A 17084-nucleotide genomic window follows, 5' to 3' on the forward strand; every position below is an offset into this window, starting at 1 on the left:
TTCGGTCTCATGTGACACAGAAATATGATAGGAGATAACACAGCGTTTATATCTTGTTGGAACCAGCTGTCTCCCTACAGGGGTGACTGTGGTTCTACAGTGGACAGGAATCACTGTGGATGCTGAATTCTAGAGGATAAACAGTGGGCTGGTTTAATTGGGAAATTTCACACATAAGCCAGAGAAGATACAACTCAAAATTTTTTTCTGAGTAGTTCCAGAATCTACTCCTGTTTTTTTGTTTTGTGTCACAATCTTACACTCATCCTTTCTAAAAAGTCATGGAAATATAAGTGAGATTTTATTGAATGTAAACCACAACACACACAAAACTAAAACAAAATAAAAAGGAGGAAGTATACCAAGGATTTAACCAAATTTAGATAATCTGGTAATATTTGGCTCTTGGTTCTTTTTTGAATCCTAAATAGCTATAGTCATACATGAAATATGGCCATATGGCCAATATTCTCTCTCTCTCTCTCTCTCTCTCTCTCTCTCTGTCCCTCTCTCTCTCTCTCTCTCTCTCTCTCTCTCTCTCTCTCTCTCTCTCTCTCTCTCTGGGTCTGTCTGTCTGTCTCTCCTGTAGATAAATATCTGCCAAAAGTTGGTAGAGATCACCATGTATGCCTAGAATCTCAGTACAAGGCCAGGCTCTGTTACACAGTGAGTTAAAGTCCAGCCTGGTCTACACCTCATACTATATCAAAGGACCAAAGAAGGAATTGGTTCAAACTGTTGATACCTTAAAGGACAATTAAATAAACAGCAGTTTGATATATTGATTGCTTGATAAAAGTTTAATAAAAGTGAATGAATAACATTGTGGGGGAAGGAAGTGGTAATGTAGAACTCTGGATGATGGAAGACTAGTAGAGATAGGTTAAAACTAGTTTTAGACTTTTGTTCTGAGATAGTTGTAAGAGTGGCCTTCATTAAATGAAGAGGGTTAAGACACTAGACTTATTTTAAGATAGAATTAAGGCAGTTAAATTCCACATGCCTATACATAGAAAAGGAAAGTAAGGATCAAAACTAGAAAGCCTTAGAATTAGTCAGAAAAGCGTATTATATTAGGCATCAGATGCCTATATTAGAGAAAAGTTACTGTACATGTTGGCTTGGGAAAGAGAAGAGAAAATGGTAACTCTAAATGAATGCAAATTATGAAGAGGCATTTCCCAGAATGTGGGCAGAAGACCAGAACGTGTGCAATGGTGGTGAGAGATTAAAAACGAAGGTCCTAGAAGACTAATCATAGTGTATTGTTAATTAATCTTTTATCTTCATGTTAAGGAGCTGGGCTCAGACTCTGGAGACCACTGAGAATGTTAGGGCAGTATGGAACTAAGCTCAAACTGGGAGAGCAGCTTTTTGCTCAGACTGCTGAAGTCTCCTTTCCAAATAAAGCTTAAAATTCCTAGTTTTGGAGAAGAGGAGGGATTGATCCTGAGACTATGGGCAGGGAAGGTATAGGGTAACTTGACAAAAACACCACTATGATGTCCACTGTGTAGGACTTTGTGATAGTCGTCTTACATGCATTGTCTTGTGTACCTATTCAATGTCTTTACATACACTCAAATTGTGTCAAACAAAGAACAGACTGGTGAGGGGATGTCAGGTAGACAGATTTACTAGCAAATTTAACTAATTTACTAGCAAATTCTCCTGTAGACAAAAGTGGGCATGCTTGTCCTCAAGAGGCTACTCTTCACCATGGTAAAAGCTCAGGAGAGCAGCTGCACCTCACTAATTCAATAGGTTCTGGGACAGTGGTGAGGGCACAGGGCATGATAGGAAAAGAACGGGGACAGGCTTCCTGGGAAAGGAGTAGAAACAGCAGATTTTTTTTTTTTACTTATCCACTTTACATCATTCTCACTGCCCTCCTCAGTCACTCCCCCTCCACAACCCTTCCTCCTTCTCCTCTCCCCTTCTCTTCTGAGTGGGTGGGGCCACTTTGCCTATTCTCTGACCCTGGCACTTTAACTCTCTGTGAGGCTTCCTCATCCACTGAGGCCACAAAAGTCAACCCAGCTAAAAGAACATATCTCAGGTACAGGCAACAGCTTTTAGCTTGGCCCTTGCTTTAGAAATTCAGGATGGACTTTGAAGAGAAGTCTGTCTTCTCCAGAATTGAAGAAGGCCTTTCTCTTTGTGCTCTTCTGGCCTTGAGGACAAAATAACTCCCAGATGATAAAACAACGTGTCTTAGCTGCGTTTTAAGCAGAAGAGTTCATGCAGGAACTGTAGAATTCACAACTGTAAAGGACAGAAAGTCGTTGTGCACACTGATGAGCATTGGAGAAGCCAGGATAGTGAAACAGGAGGCCTACATCCTCACTCTAATGGATGAGTACCTGTTCTTCAGGGAATGCCAGGAGTGATGTAGGTTTACAACCTGGTATCCTTTGTTCTTTGATGAGACAGGCTCTGCTCACAGCTCCTAAAATTTGTTTTTACTTCTCCTCCCAGACCACTTTTAGACCATAATACCCACCCTCATCAGTGATACTACTTGTGCTTTACATAGCCTAAGGGATGTCTATGCTATCTTAGGGCCAGGCCAATGCTGACACCCACAGGCATTGTGTTTACTTCAGTCAAACTCCCTAGAGCCTAAATCTTGGGCAGTATCTCTGATCAACAGTATTCATTCTTGTGAAAATTAGCCTCGTGTACTTTGTAAAGGCTCTCAATGTAACATTAAATTGTGAGCTTCAGACTGAATTCATTGCTTCGTGAGTTCCCTTTTTCCAAAATTGTGCTGTGCTTAAATATGGCTAAAGGGCCAGAAACTAGAAAACTTGGTCCAGTGTCAGTTACAAAAAAATGGGGCTGAGCTGAGTTTCAGTCTCATCCCTTCCTGAATCACGTTGTTGTTGTTTTGTTTTGTTTTTTCCTGCCTGCTACGAAGCCTGCAGGGAATCATCACACTACAACCCTCTGATGTGACAGTGTCTCACACTGGCTCTGTAGGTTCCTACTGGCTGACTCCTAGGGAAGAAGGAAGGAAGTTTACAGAGTGTGGCTGTCCAGTTGCTGCAGCTGGCTCTGGTTCCCCTGTGAAATTAATTATGTCAAAGTCAGCTTCTGGACAGTGCCTACCCAAGGTCCTGAAAACCACAGGGGCACCTGTCTTCACAACAGTATCCCAGTGTAGGATGGTGGAAGTCATTCCCTGTGTGTTGAAAGTTCTCCATTCGTTCCTCTCTTGATCTATTCATTTTCTAGAAATGTCCAGTAATTCCCTAGACACATCAGTAACTAATGGACAACAGTCCAGATTACCTAGAGCCCATTAGCAGGACAGAGCCTGTAAGCACACATCCACTGTTAGAGAAGTCCAATGGTCTAGAAGTTTCGGAGAGATGAGGAAGGATCTAAAGTGAGTAGCAATTAACCATTAAGTTCTGCAATACTGGGTACGAGATTTTTTTTTTTCAGAAGCTGAGGAATTACTAAAAAAATATGAATAACAAAGTACCAAGAATACTGTAAAATGTTCAGTTGTTACAATTGATTATATATTACTGTGTGTTCAGTTGTATATTAGCCTATAATAAATTAACATATTAAAGCCCAAAGTCATGATACTTTATTATATATTGTGAAATGTTTTATTCATCAATATTGCTACAACTTGTAATAGTTGTATTAATCATTAATAATCAGGACAGTTTTTTAAATACTACTTAGAAGGAAGACAGGCCTTTCAGAGAAACTTCCTCTCATCTCAATGGGGTTTCCCAGCTTGTTGCTGTTTTCTGTTTAACAAGTAAATAACTGAAGTTCAAGAAAGCAAACTTGGGCATTATGTGGAGCTGGTGGGTGTTGGAACTTACTACCCCCTCCCTCCCTCCCTCAGCACTGGTCCTATTAGTGATCTTTCAGATGTTACTGGGAGTTTCTGACATAAGTGCAGTCATAGTCATAGTCACATGTCCACAGACTGAAAACACCACTTCCTGTGCAGTGAGCACAGAAGGAAGAGCTGGGGACAGTTAGAAGTTCACAAGCAGGAAACAAAGATCAGACTGAGAGAACCCAGAGTTAAACTGTTAGGGTTCCTGAAAACTCAGCTGGAAGTGACTGGGTGACAAGACACACAAATTCAGGTAGGCAACCCTGAAGAGGCTTCCCTTTGTATATCTCATTATGTTTCTGGTACTGAGTTATAAGAGCTTGCTGATGCTCATGAAAGCAATGGAGACACTGGGGCACCTCAGAACTAAATGGGCAAAGGGACAGGGCATCTGACTTACCTGTCCTGGCTGTTTCTAGCTGCATGATCTTCGTGATCACTGACATAAGGAGCAGAGCTCTCAGGTCATTCACTGATTGGGAAGCATAAAGGCTGAGAATAGAACAAAGAACAGAAGGGAGCCAAGCTGAGCTCAGGAACCCATTCCCCAGGGAACATGGTCCTTCCATATTTAGAAACATGAGTGCCAAGATCCTGAGAAAACTTGAACCACAGCTTAGGAATCCAGGACTTCTCACACTGCTGTATTCAGCTGCTTCTCCACACTGAAAAGACTTAGACAAAGGCTGCTGCTGGCAGGTGGGAAAATATGGAGAACAACCAGAGTCAGAGACAGCTGGGGTCCCACACCCAAATGTGTGTAACCAATGGGGCAATAATGAGAACTTTGTCTATTTAACATTTATTCGATGTTGCTGTACAATGCATGAATTACTTCCCCGTGCACATCTAAATTTGATTCTGAATTTGTTACTGATTATGATTTGATTAGTTAACATAAAAGATTTGTTTGAGGAATAAAAACAGTAGATTATGTCTACTAAAATAAGATAAAATGTGAAAATTGGCACTATTAGGCAAACAAAGCAGACAAATGGGGTTACATATTTTGAGTGGTATGTAGCATGGATTGGAACGTACTGAAGCTGATTTGCAGCACCTCGTGGGTAGCACAGTAACTGGATGGTGGAAGTCATTGAAGAAAGACAACGCGCTTCTTCTAGGTGAGATTGGGTAGAGCCAGAGCTACATTTACAAATTTCTTGTGATCATTTGGGCATGGACACAGGAACTTACAGGAATTCCCTTCCTATGAGGTGTTTATTATCTAAAGTCATTGGGGTGTGTTTAACGTTCTGAGGGAAGAACACATAATTCCTAAAGGTCGTGGTTTTACATTTCCCTGGACCACCAGGTTCTCCTTCCAAAGGTCAAGTCAGGATGCCTAAAGGTTCACAGTCTGGGAAGTGGGGGCAGAACCAGGAAGTATAGTTTGTTTTGTTTGTTAGCATTTAATATTCAAAGTCCAAGCACTTAATGACTTACTGAAAATTCATGGGATGTTTTCCGATCATGACCGTCCTCCCATCTCTTAGATCCTCTCCACGCATCCAACTTTTCTCAGCCAAATAGGCAAAAACCCAAACAAAAAGAGAATAAAAAATAAATCAACAAGCCAAGCAGACCTGAAAACAAACGAAAACAAACCAATCCAATTGGCACAATGTATCATAAGAGCTGAGTCCATTTTCTCTTCCAGCCCAGGGAACTCCATCATGATTCCACAAGTAGTGACTAATGAGACCATCACACTGATTTCACCAAATGGAACCAACTTTCCCCAAACAGACAAACTCCAGCCTACCGTGAAGAGGCAAGTCAGCCTGAAGAAACATCTAAAGGCAGAGATCAAAGTGATGGCGGTAAATCCCCCTCAGAACACCATGAAGTTGGAGGAGGGCAGAGAGTGAGGGTTTATATACTAGAAACAGAGATAGATTTATGGGGTGGGAGGCCTTCAGTTTTGACAGAGTGGTCACTGTGTGACCTGTACACTGGTGGACACCTCTTGGCAACCTTCTCACATCACTAAAACCTTCTAAAATTGGCAAATATTTCCCTTTATTGCAAGGAACTTGGACTGCATGCACTCCAATGACCTTATTCTAGGAGTCATTGAGATTTTGTTGTTTACTTATTTTTTTGTTTTTTTCTTTTTTAAAGAGTAATTACTAATTATTTATGAAAATATTTGTAGCTACATTCTAGGAGCTCTCTGAGTATAGCACACCCTTCTGCAACTTAATGAAAAGAGATGATACAAAAACCCATGGCTTTTCTACTCTGTGCTCATCCTAGCCTCACTAATGGGACTTTTTTTTGTGTAAGGGAGAAGAAAAAGTTTGCTCTGACAAAGGATGTAGTGGGTTTTCAGTGTTGTTTATACTAACATTATCTGCTTGAGCCAGATTTTAATGGAACTGATGGCCTTGTTTGGGCATACATACATTCTACTGGATTGCTTTGAAGTATATGTAACCAAAAGTATATAAAACTGCTTAATCAAAATTACGAGTGCTGTGAGTCTATGAGGAGAAAGAGGGTGTCAGGAAGACAAAAATTTCCGGTTAATATAGAGGCAAGGGATTCTCATAATGAAAAATTGGACTGAAATTTTGTGGGCTCTGCATGATGTGTGGAGGGTTTTCACATTCTAGTGCTCCGAGAGGGCTTTCAGATGCCTCTTTGTCCCACAAGAGGGCACAGGAAACTTGTTATCCATGCACTCATAAGAAATGTTTATTTGAACTAGATAGAAAACTCTTCAGGATGACATACGTGCTGCCCTTCTACACTAAGACCTTCTCTGATGACAGACAGGAGAACAATGTCTACCATTGTCAAACTCCTGCCAGCCAAGAGACACCAGGATGGGTCATGAACATGCAATGGGTTCAAGGACAGAAGTGCCTAAATGTGACCCAAGGCTCTGGTAGAACCACATTCCTACCCGAATGAACTTTCCTCTCTCAATGGGGAACTTATACACTGTCTGTGTGCTCACTGGGATGTTGTAGAAGATGGCAAAACATGGAAACCATGGGAAAAGTGGAGAGGTTCTTGTCATTGCTGGTTTAATTCTCCTTCTTGCTTCTTCCTTTTTCAACAGGCAATCCAGATCATGAGTGCTGTGATGGTGTTGGGTCTGGGAATCATTTTGGCATCTGTTCCTCCTGTCCTACATTTTACCTCAGTGTTTTCTGTCCTGTTAAAATCTGGATACCCATTTATAGGACCTTTGTTTGTAAGTAGACTTCTGTGGGGATTAAGATGGGGAGGACAGAGAATGGAGTTGTCCCTAGCTACATTTCTGTCTAACTGTGAAAAATAGGTCAGTGGTAGACCTTGTTCTCCTGTCTGTCATTAGAGAAGGTCTTAGTGTAGAAGGGCAGCACTTATGTCATCCTGAAGATTTTTCCATCTAGTTAAAATAAACATTTTTTATGAATGTCACATTTTCATGACATCTTTTGAACTATGATGAGTTTGGTGGCCTTGGGTATTGAGAAAAGTCTATGAAGAAGGATCCAAATGATCTAGAGCTTTCTGTATAGTGAAAAGTCATCCTGTGGGCCACCCTGCAGGAAGGAACATTTCCATTTTTTGAATCTGGCCTTGTTGCAGGCACTCATGGAGATAGACTGGATATTCCCCTGAGGCTGATCCATGTCTGCAGTCAGGAGATCACGAAGGTCTTTTTCTCAGAGGGTAGCTTTCCTCTAGACCGATGTGGATGAGTCTTACTCAGAAGGGAGGTTTTCTGTCACTGGGGCTTCCTATCTACTTCCTGCAGCTCAGTAACAGTTTTTTCCCTTTCTATATTTCTTCCTTTGATTCATCCACAGCTCAATCATTATTAATAGAACAGAAAGAAGTGACACCACTTGTATCTCCAGAGTGTCCACTAGATATCCTTATTTGGACCTTTTCAGACTCCCCTTGTCATTGGCGATTTTGATTGTTTCTGAGTTATGCTGGCCTAGATTTTTGTAAATATTTCTAAGTTTGAGTTTAGAGTGCTGACTGTGTAGGTGATTATGACAGCAGAGGCTTGCCATACGGTAGGTACCATGAAAGGTGCATATTATTTCAAACATTTCACTGCTCACTTAACCCTGATCATGGGGCTGATGTGATGTCTAGGTCAGTGTTGTAACTTTATTTTTCTTTCCTCACCTTTGTTTGCTCTTAACACAAAGCATCTCTTGCATAAGAAGAAACACTCAGTTGTTTTTTTTTTCTTTTAACTTTATCAAGACTCTATTTCCAAAACTATGAGCATAGATCAGCAACAGAACACATACATGGACTTCACTGACCCTGAGTTCAATCCCTAGCATCGCAGAGATGAAGACCCAGTATTTATTTATATGGACAGGCTGCTTGACTTTGGAGAATTGAAATCACAAATATTCAACTTTAAAAATTTCCTAAACTGTTTGTTGTTTAGCTTTACTTAATTTATTGAGTGATAGAAAAAAAAATCTATCATGATAAAATCATGATTTAAAAAGTCACAACTAAAGGCTTCTGGGAATGCAACCTTATGGTTTCTTTTGTTCTCATGTATCTTGATCTCTAGAACCAGTTACTTAAAGTCCTGTTTCTTTTCTGTGTTTGTTAATATCATCCCATATTTCCTTAAAAATCAAAACAACAACAACAACAAAAGAAACCTAGTGCAGATCGCTCTCAAACTATTACCAAAATCTGAAGCAGGTACTCTTCTAAACTCATTTTTTTGAATGCCAGCATTATCTTGATGCAAAGATAATATTGAAATGGCATCCAGGAGCATGACAAGAAGTGCAAAGTATAGGCCAACATCTTAGAGAATGCAGCTCCCAAATTCCTCTCTAAAATTGTAGCATGCTGAAAATTGCACATTAACAATTACTTCAGCATGTTCAAGTGAGATTTACTGAAGGACATTTGCATGGTTTTTATGTGCAAATCAAAATGCCATAACTTTATTGATGAAAGGAGGGACAACAAGTTAAGCCCTCCATTATTACTTTCCACTTTCTCTCCTTATGCATCAATGCCTTAGACTCTGAAGTCATCTAAATCCATATTTTCCTTTCTATGTAATAAAACATTTTTTGCTATCTCTTAAAGATTTGACGAATTTTAATGAGATAGATTTCTGCACTTATCTACCTTTTCTTGGGTTTTTGAATAATACACGGACAAAGAGACACCCCTATGAGCCTAGGCTTGTGTGTCATTGGTCATTTGGCCCATGAAAGTTTGTCATAAACACCAGAGTAACACCATAATTACTTTGTACATAGAAATTGACCTGACAATGTTTTCTTCTTGTCTGAACAGTTTATTATCTCTGGAATTTTGTCCATCATTACAGAGAGAAAGTCAACAAATCCTTTGGTGAGTACAAGTGATATAACACAGAACTAATGAGCATGAAACCCAGAGAGGAAACTTCAGGACCAGGCTTTTCCTGTTGAAAGTTACAAGCTAAGCTCTACAGTGATTACTTGTTAATTTGTGAGCTGTTTCTGGGTTCCCCATATTCCTATATGGAGCACAATCTTTCTATCATGGTAAGCAAAATCATAGTGTACCTGATCTCTGAGAACAGTGCCAAGGAATCCCATGTATAAAATTCTGCTTTCTTACAATGCCATTGCGTAGGCAGCAGGCAATGATGGTGAATCTTGGTCATCAACTTGACTGGATAGAGAAGCACCTAAGAGACTAATAAAGCATCCATCTGGGGGTGTTCTAGCTCCAAAATGTGATGGTTCCATTCTCTAAGATAAAGACCCAGATGAAGTAAAAGGGAGAAATTGAACTGTGATTAGAAGAGATCTCCTCTCACTAGGCTTCCTGACCAGCATGTGAGCTGTTCTGCTCTGCCGACCGAGTTCCACATTAGTCACCTGAGACTCTGAAGCTGAGCCAAACATATTTTTGTCCTGAGTTGTTCATATGCGGCATTTTTTCATGGCAACGAAAAGCCTAGCAACACAAAAGTTTTCAAATTTTACTCTTCAGTACTGAAGTTAATGTCCTTATTTTCAAAGAGTTATATTTGTCATGCATATATAGTTCAATGTCATCACTTAAAATCCATAAGAATCCCTAGAGAAAATGTTCAAGTGACAAAAATATTTTTTATATCTTCATAAAGGAAATCTTTTCACTGGAACTGAAAATACAATTTGAACTGAGAAGCAGAATGTTGGAACTCTAAAAGTCTTCATAGTTACTTGTTTTAGCTAAGAATTCAGCTTTTCCTAATTGAACTTCTTCAAGGAAAAATCTAGTCCTGGGAAGAAGAAACCTGGACTATAGGAAGAAATTTTTGAATGATATAAAGATTAGCCTAGTGATCAGCCATTGAATGTTCCTCAAGAAGTTGATTAAGGAAGTCATGGGAGAGAATGACATGTAATGCAATAGCTTAGGGATTTAGTTAGGAAGATCTGACGATACCAGTCTCCCAAATGTACAGAATAAAAATTACTTTTCTGTTGCTCTGGTAAAATACCATGACTAAAATCAACTGAGAATATAGGTAGTATTTAAGTAGACTGAGGCTTATGAAAGATGCTTAACCAATGCTGAAGAATGTTCTTTTCATTCAGTGAATGCAGACTAAAGAAGAATGTCAGTTAGTATAAACCTAGTATATTCCAAGAACATACATATTGGTCAAGGTGTCCAAGAGTTTGATTTAAGTCACTATTTGTGAAGGGAAGCTCCTAAAAGCACCAAGTTCTGAGTGATTTATACAATCTCTCTAAAACATGTGACCTGAAATTAAATCCTACTTCAGGGCCATACAGTTGGATTTGCCTTAGAATACCTACATGTAACTGTAGCTTTCAGACTGATCTTAGTTCAATTTTCATTTTGTATACATTGAAAAAGAAAAAAAGGCACTATCAAGAAAATTTATTTATTTAACTGACACCATAAAGGTTATGGATATGAGACCCAAAGTGAGCCTTGGGACTGAGTAATGCAAATCAGGGAGAATCCAAGGACCTCAGGCACTGTGGCTTCAATTTGCCAATATCTAGTCCCATTCTGTCTCTTTCTCCCTTACACTGTTGGCACAAATGACAACATCCTCAGTCACACGATTACATCACTTTCTATATCCCTAGTTATAGGCAATTACTAGGCTTTCCAGAACCTGAAACCTACCTGACACTGAGAACAAAGTCCCCACACTTACCTTTGGGTATATGAGCTTCTGAGATAGGTAATATGTAAGGAATACTGCCTCACCTGCCTTTTCTGTATGATTGATGCTTCTATGGGTGAGATATGAGAAGGATGTGTCATTCTGAATACATTTGCCAGTATTAAGTGTGTCCGAATTCAACTGTTGAGATAATTGAACTCACAAGGAGGAATGGTTCCTTTTGGCTCACATTTCAGAGGTTTAGCGGTGTGTAGTTCTGGTGACTTTATGTGTTCTGAGGCAATGAGTGTCTCATGCTAAAAGAGCAAAGACATGTGTCATGTGGCATCAAGGGAGAACAAAGAGAGTAAGGTGAAAGTCCTGTGCTCTGATATACCCCCTTTATGGGCTCTTCTCTTCTTTAAGGGTAGACAAACCTTAGCTCAAGAGACATTTCCTGAAGGTTCTTATATATCCCTCTATAGAAAATCTTTCAAATCAAAACAGAATGTCGAAGGACAGGAACATGGCTTGTGTCTGCACCTCCTCCTGTTTTTACACTACCTTGAGAATTTTCCAGTTTTACATTGCATGATTCCATTAAAAGTCATGGGTAAAGATATTGCAAGGAAAATATTTTCTTTTTCACCATTGAAATCCTGTTTATCCATCCAACTGCCATTTAGGTTTGGGTTTATTTGATCCTAGACATTCATAAGGCCCAATAAATGTGGTGGTCATGGTTGGGTAAAGTGACCTAGCAAATATCATCTGGGAAATGAAGCATAGAAAATAATCGGGAGGGAAAACCAGGGCCTCTGCACTTTCTACTACTAGCAATTTTACATTAGGAAGAATAAAGAAATAAATTATTAATCTTTCAGCTTCTAAAGGAACCAAATAAAGAGAATTGGTGCACCATTTTGGAAGAGATATAAGTAAAACCTGCTGCTTCTTCCAGGTAGATGGCAGCCTGACTCTGAACATCCTGAGTGTTTCATTTGCTTTCATGGGCATCATTATCATCTCTGTCAGCCTGGCTGGTTTGCATCCTGCCTCAGAGCAGTGCAAGCTGAGCAAGGACCCTAGACCAACTGAACATCATTACTACCACATTTCCTATGACTCTGACAGGAATGAGTGCTCTGTCACCAACTCTGTTCTGGCTGTAAGTATTTCTAAAGACTATTGGACAATTTTAGTTATGATCTTTTCCCTCTTTTGATGATCTTTCAGTGTCTGGTTTGAGGTCTTAGGTAATGGTCAAGGCTGAATAAAGCAAGGGTAAACAGTGCTAAAGCTTTTACCCCCAAGTCATCTTTAACTCCAGTGATTCTGGGTTAAAAGCATGAACACATCTCCAAAGAGCTGTGTTTAGCATGATAAGATGCATACCAAAAAGACTCAGGTGATCTGGACTTGCCAACAAGGAAACCAGGCACATGTGTGGTAGAGGGAGCGAAGCGAGCTGAGCTAAAGTCAGCTAAGCACTGGGAAATGGTCTGTGGGAAGGACAGGATTGGGGTAGAGGTGTCAGATGTCTGTTACCTCCAGTGCTCCTAGTAGCCAGCCAGCACTGGGCTTTTGTGGGGGCAAGCTCACTGTTTCTTTCATCATTCTGAAAGAGATGAGCTTGTTAAATGGAAAAAGAAATATATAGAAGTGGAGAAGAGTAGCCAGCAGTCATGTGAGGGCTCTCTGTTGTGTTGGAAGAAAGTAATGCAATTTGACTAACAGGAATAACATGCCTTCAATTAAAACATCCAAGAACATACACTTGGTCTCTATCACATGGGGAGAACATTGGGTAAGATAACAATGGAGTTCCTGCATAATATTCATTTTCTTATGACAATAAAAGTAAAGAAAGAAAGAAAAAAGAAGGAAGGAAGGAAAGAAAGAAAGAGAAAGACAGACAGACAGACAGATCCAAGGTAGCCAGATTGTTAGGTCTGCTCAACTTCAGGCTTTCTGATTCGTTGTGGATCTGAGTTCAGTGTTTCTTTCTTAGTTAAGAAAACCATAAGAAGAAAAAGTATGTAAATTAGATGCATAGTAATGTGAGTAAATTAACATCTGGAATAACTAAGCCTCACTTTAGAGGCCTGAAACCTTGGGGAGGAGTTTTCACAGATCACAAAGTATGATATCATCATGGGATGGTTTCACATTGTATGTAGTTTCACACTGCTTTTTCTGTGTGCAAGTAAATGAAGGGTGTACAATGTAACATTCATTGTTTTTCCTATCAAGTGGTCTTTATGAAGGACATCTTGGGACAAAGGTCATGGGCTGTGTGTTCTTTACTTAGATCCTTCTTTGAGTTTATTTAGGTTGTCAAAGACCATAGAAACTGGATTGCTTTTCTGCCTTATTACCATCACACACACATACACACACACACAAACACACACACACAAACACACACACACACACACACACACACACACACACACACACACACACACACACACCAAGACAAAACAGAAACACATCCCAAGGAAGAAGGTTCTATCAACACTGACTTTTACAAAGAGTTTGCATGATCAGAACCTCACTAACCCTCACAAGTCTCCGTAGAGGAAGTACTAACGTGGGTGGTAAGTGAGCAGAAAGAAGACAGAAGCTAGAGAAGCAGAGACGTGCCCAGCTTCACACGAAGCAGCAGAAGAGAGCCAAAAGCAGGAGCTGTTGACTGTCCTGGGCTCACTACTCTTCTCTGCTCCCTCATTGAATGAAGAGTGCAGGATCTGTGCACAAGGGGAATGAGAAGTAGAAGAAAACTTTGTTAATTTAGTTTGTCTTCTTCACCCACTTCCTCCAAAGAATGAAGGGAACAGGCATCGATTTTAGCCTATTTATAGGTTTGAAGATCCTTTCCCTTCTCTGAGTGGAGATGGTTTCATCTCTATAGTCACCTCCCACACAGGTATGAGGGCTTCAGCTGACTCAGTCACACCAACCTCTCTTCTCCTGAATTTAGGGAGCCCTTACAGTGATGCTGATCAACACCCTGTTGGAGCTTGTTCTGGCTGGGCTCTCCGTAATGCTGTGGTCAAAAGAAGGTGCTTTGACTTCCCTCAGGTGAGTATTCTATAGAATATTCCCTGGTATTCCTCTGGGATGTGTTAATCTATGCTGTCCTGAATGACCGATAGAATGATATCAGTCTCCATGACATAAATATCAGGTGATTTGGAAAGGGAGGTGGGACAACAGATGATGGGGTAGAAGGTAATTGTGTAGCTGATAAGGATTATCTAGACATGAAAACAGATAAGCCTAACAAATCCCCTGGTTCTTCCCTTCCATGCTGCAAATCAAGGAACTGAGGCTCTACGAAGTTAAATGTCTCTTCTGGCACTGCGATGAGTTTGCCTGTCTTCAGGATGCTGGAGCCTGGTTACCTCCCCTCTAAATAGGAATACTTTCTCCTATAATGACTAGTCTCTATCAGTCTTGACTTGATAAAGACCAATTGTACACTAGAATGTATTCAGAAAGTATCTTCGGATCTATTTCCCTTCCATCTCATCTTCCATTTTTTTCCTGCATTAAAGATACTAAGGAAATGATGTTTGGTGACTGCATGCAACCCTTCTCAGCCAACTCAGAGTGTATGGCTTCAATAACTGAACCAAAAAGCTTTACTCTGACCAGATCATTAATTAGAATGTAGACATGAAACTCAAGAAGGATGACCAAAATGCGGATGCTTCACTCCTTCTTTAAATGGGGAACAAGAATACCCTTAGGAGGGGATAGGGGGGCAAAATTTAGGACAGAGACTGAAGGAACACCCATTCAGAGCCTGCCCCACATGTGGCCCATACATATACATCCACCTAACTAGATAAGATGGATGAAGCAAAGAAGTGCAGGCAGACAGGAGCCGGATGTAGATCTCTCCTGAGAGACACAGCCAGAATACAGCAAATACATAGGCGAATGCCAGCAGCAAACCACTGAACTGAGAACAGGATTCCCTTTGAAGGGTTCAGAGAAAGAACTGGAAGAGCTTGAAGGGGCTCGAGACCCCTTATGAACAACAATGCCAACCAACCAGAGCTTCCAGGGACTAAGCCACTACCTAAAGACTATACATGGACTGACCCTGGACTCTGACCTCATAGGTAGCAATGAACGGCCGAGTAAGAGCACCAGTGGAAGGGGAAGCCCTGGGTCCTGCTAAGACTGAACCCCCAGTGAACAGGATTGTTGGGAGGAGGGCGGTAATGGGGGGAAGGATGGGGAGGGGAACATCCATATATAAGGGGAGAGGGAAGGGTCAGGGAGATGTTGGTCTGGAAACCAGGAAAGGGAATAACATTTGAAATGTAAATAAGAAATACCCAATTTAATAAAGATGGAAAAAATTAGAGGGTAGAATGAAGAGGAGATGATATACATCAAATACGTGCATCACTGAGGTGTGCCGTTCTCATTGTGTAGCAACTGCAACACTGAATGAAATTCTATCATGTACATGCATGTGTCTAAGTATCTATCTACCTTCCTATATGCAGACATATGTATGCATTAATATATACATATATACTCATTTGTAGTCTGAAACCACATATTTTCTTTATTGTAGAATGTGATTTTCCTGTCTCATAACTCAAATAATGAATCCAACATTGAATCAAAGGCACTTTGCCATCCTGCATATGATGAACAATTGGTTTGTTAAGAAAATAAAACAAAAACCACAAAGCAAGTAAATGTATAGAACAGAGAATATGTCCTCATGATAATGCAGAAAATCCAACCACCACAAGGCAGCAATGTTTGTTACTGAAAATGTAGACTGTTGATACAGTGAATACCAGTATGGGATGAATGGGTGTGTTATTGACCTATTGATTTTTGTGACCTTTGCTTCAACAAAAACCCAGATCTGCAAATAATAGTCAGAGTCTCAGATATTTTTCAGAAAACTACCAGAATGTTCCAGGAGATTGCGGTGGAGCAAGGAGGCAAAATTTTCTTGTCCCCTGCAATTAACAGCAACAGTTAAATATTAACAGTCTTTGTATTCAGAATCTCTGCTACAGTATGGGTTTTTCATCATTTCAATTTTATTGACTAGTGCATAGAGACCTGCAATGAAGTCTCAAGAAGTTTAGGTGTTGTTGGTTAAAAATAAAGTCTTTTGTGATTGTATGTTCTTTGTGTAAGCATTTTTGTTGTTGTTTTGGTTTTATGCACAGATCAAGTCCCTTGCGATACATAAACACATTTGTTTGATATTCTTTTGTCCTTTATCAACCAAAAAAAAACATGGGAAAGAAAACCAGGACTATATCTGTCACTGTGTGTTTGTATTGAACTGAATCTAAATGAACACTTAAAGTTTATCAATGTATTGTGGAGGTACCAGATAACACACTTATTTGTAAAATTACCAGAGCAAATAAGAGACATTTCTTCACTTCTTATAGGAGGTTAGATATGTCTCAGCAGTTAAGAGCACTGTTTGGTCCTATGAGTACATGAGTTTATTACCAGCATCCACATGGCTTGTCACGAGCATGTTTAACTTCAGTTCCAGGTGATCTGACGTCCTTTTCTGGCCTTGGTGGGGAGTAGACACACATGTATGATTCACACAGACATACATCCTTGTGAAGTACCCATAAAACATAAAATATATTTAAAATGAAATTAATAATAAAATATGGAATGCGAGGAACGGCAATACAATTAGGAACATATTCTATAAGCCATTAAGGTCTATTTGAGTCCTCAATAAAGTATATTTCTCTTTCTTTTCCTTCTCCTTTCTCCTTCTCCTCCTTTTCATCCTCCTCCTTCTTTCGACTAAAGACAATTGTATGAGAGTCTTGCCTTAAGACTTGTCCCCAACCCTTACCTACTGTCAATCATGTAACTCTGCTCCTTGGGGGAAGGAAAGCCTATCATCTAGAACTCTGTTGGTGTTTTCATCACTACATCCCCATTCTACCTCAGTCATCACTGTTGGCATCAAAATTTCCAAACCTCTTATGAAACAAGGAGACATCATTACCAACTCTACAGTAACTACTAGAATTTAAGGTCACAGAGTGAACCAAACAGTTTATACAATTAAAAGAA

General features: G+C 39.9%; 1 protein-coding gene across 1 annotated transcript; it reads left to right on the top strand.

Moving 5' to 3' along the window:
• The first annotated feature begins 4009 nt into the window (after positions 1–4009).
• Positions 4010–16151, top strand: Ms4a6c (membrane-spanning 4-domains, subfamily A, member 6C). The gene is made up of 8 exons (XM_087604101.1): positions 4010–4992; positions 5529–5691; positions 6939–7073; positions 9161–9217; positions 11947–12153; positions 13969–14069; positions 14459–14465; positions 15583–16151. Exons 1-8 carry the CDS (start codon positions 4952–4954, stop codon positions 15676–15678), a joined length of 807 nt encoding a protein of 268 aa, XP_087460227.1. The 5' UTR covers positions 4010–4951; the 3' UTR covers positions 15679–16151.
• Positions 16152–17084: the final 933 nt, after the last annotated feature.

Source organism: Rattus norvegicus, chromosome 1 (genome assembly GCF_021556685.1).
Source record: "Rattus norvegicus strain SHRSP/BbbUtx chromosome 1, alternate assembly SHRSP_T2T, whole genome shotgun sequence".
NCBI classification, from domain to species: Eukaryota; Metazoa; Chordata; class Mammalia; order Rodentia; family Muridae; genus Rattus; species Rattus norvegicus.

Bases quoted from the DNA above. Each gene is read 5' to 3' on its own strand.
- Ms4a6c (XM_087604101.1), top strand. From the start codon at position 4,952: ATGGTGGAAGTCATTGAAGAAAGACAACGCGCTTCTTCTAG. The intron at 5,692-6,938 runs GTAAATCCCCCT...CTTTTTCAACAG, and splicing joins CAGAGATCAAAGTGATGGCG to GCAATCCAGATCATGAGTGC. The intron at 9,218-11,946 runs GTGAGTACAAGT...TGCTTCTTCCAG, and splicing joins GAAAGTCAACAAATCCTTTG to GTAGATGGCAGCCTGACTCT.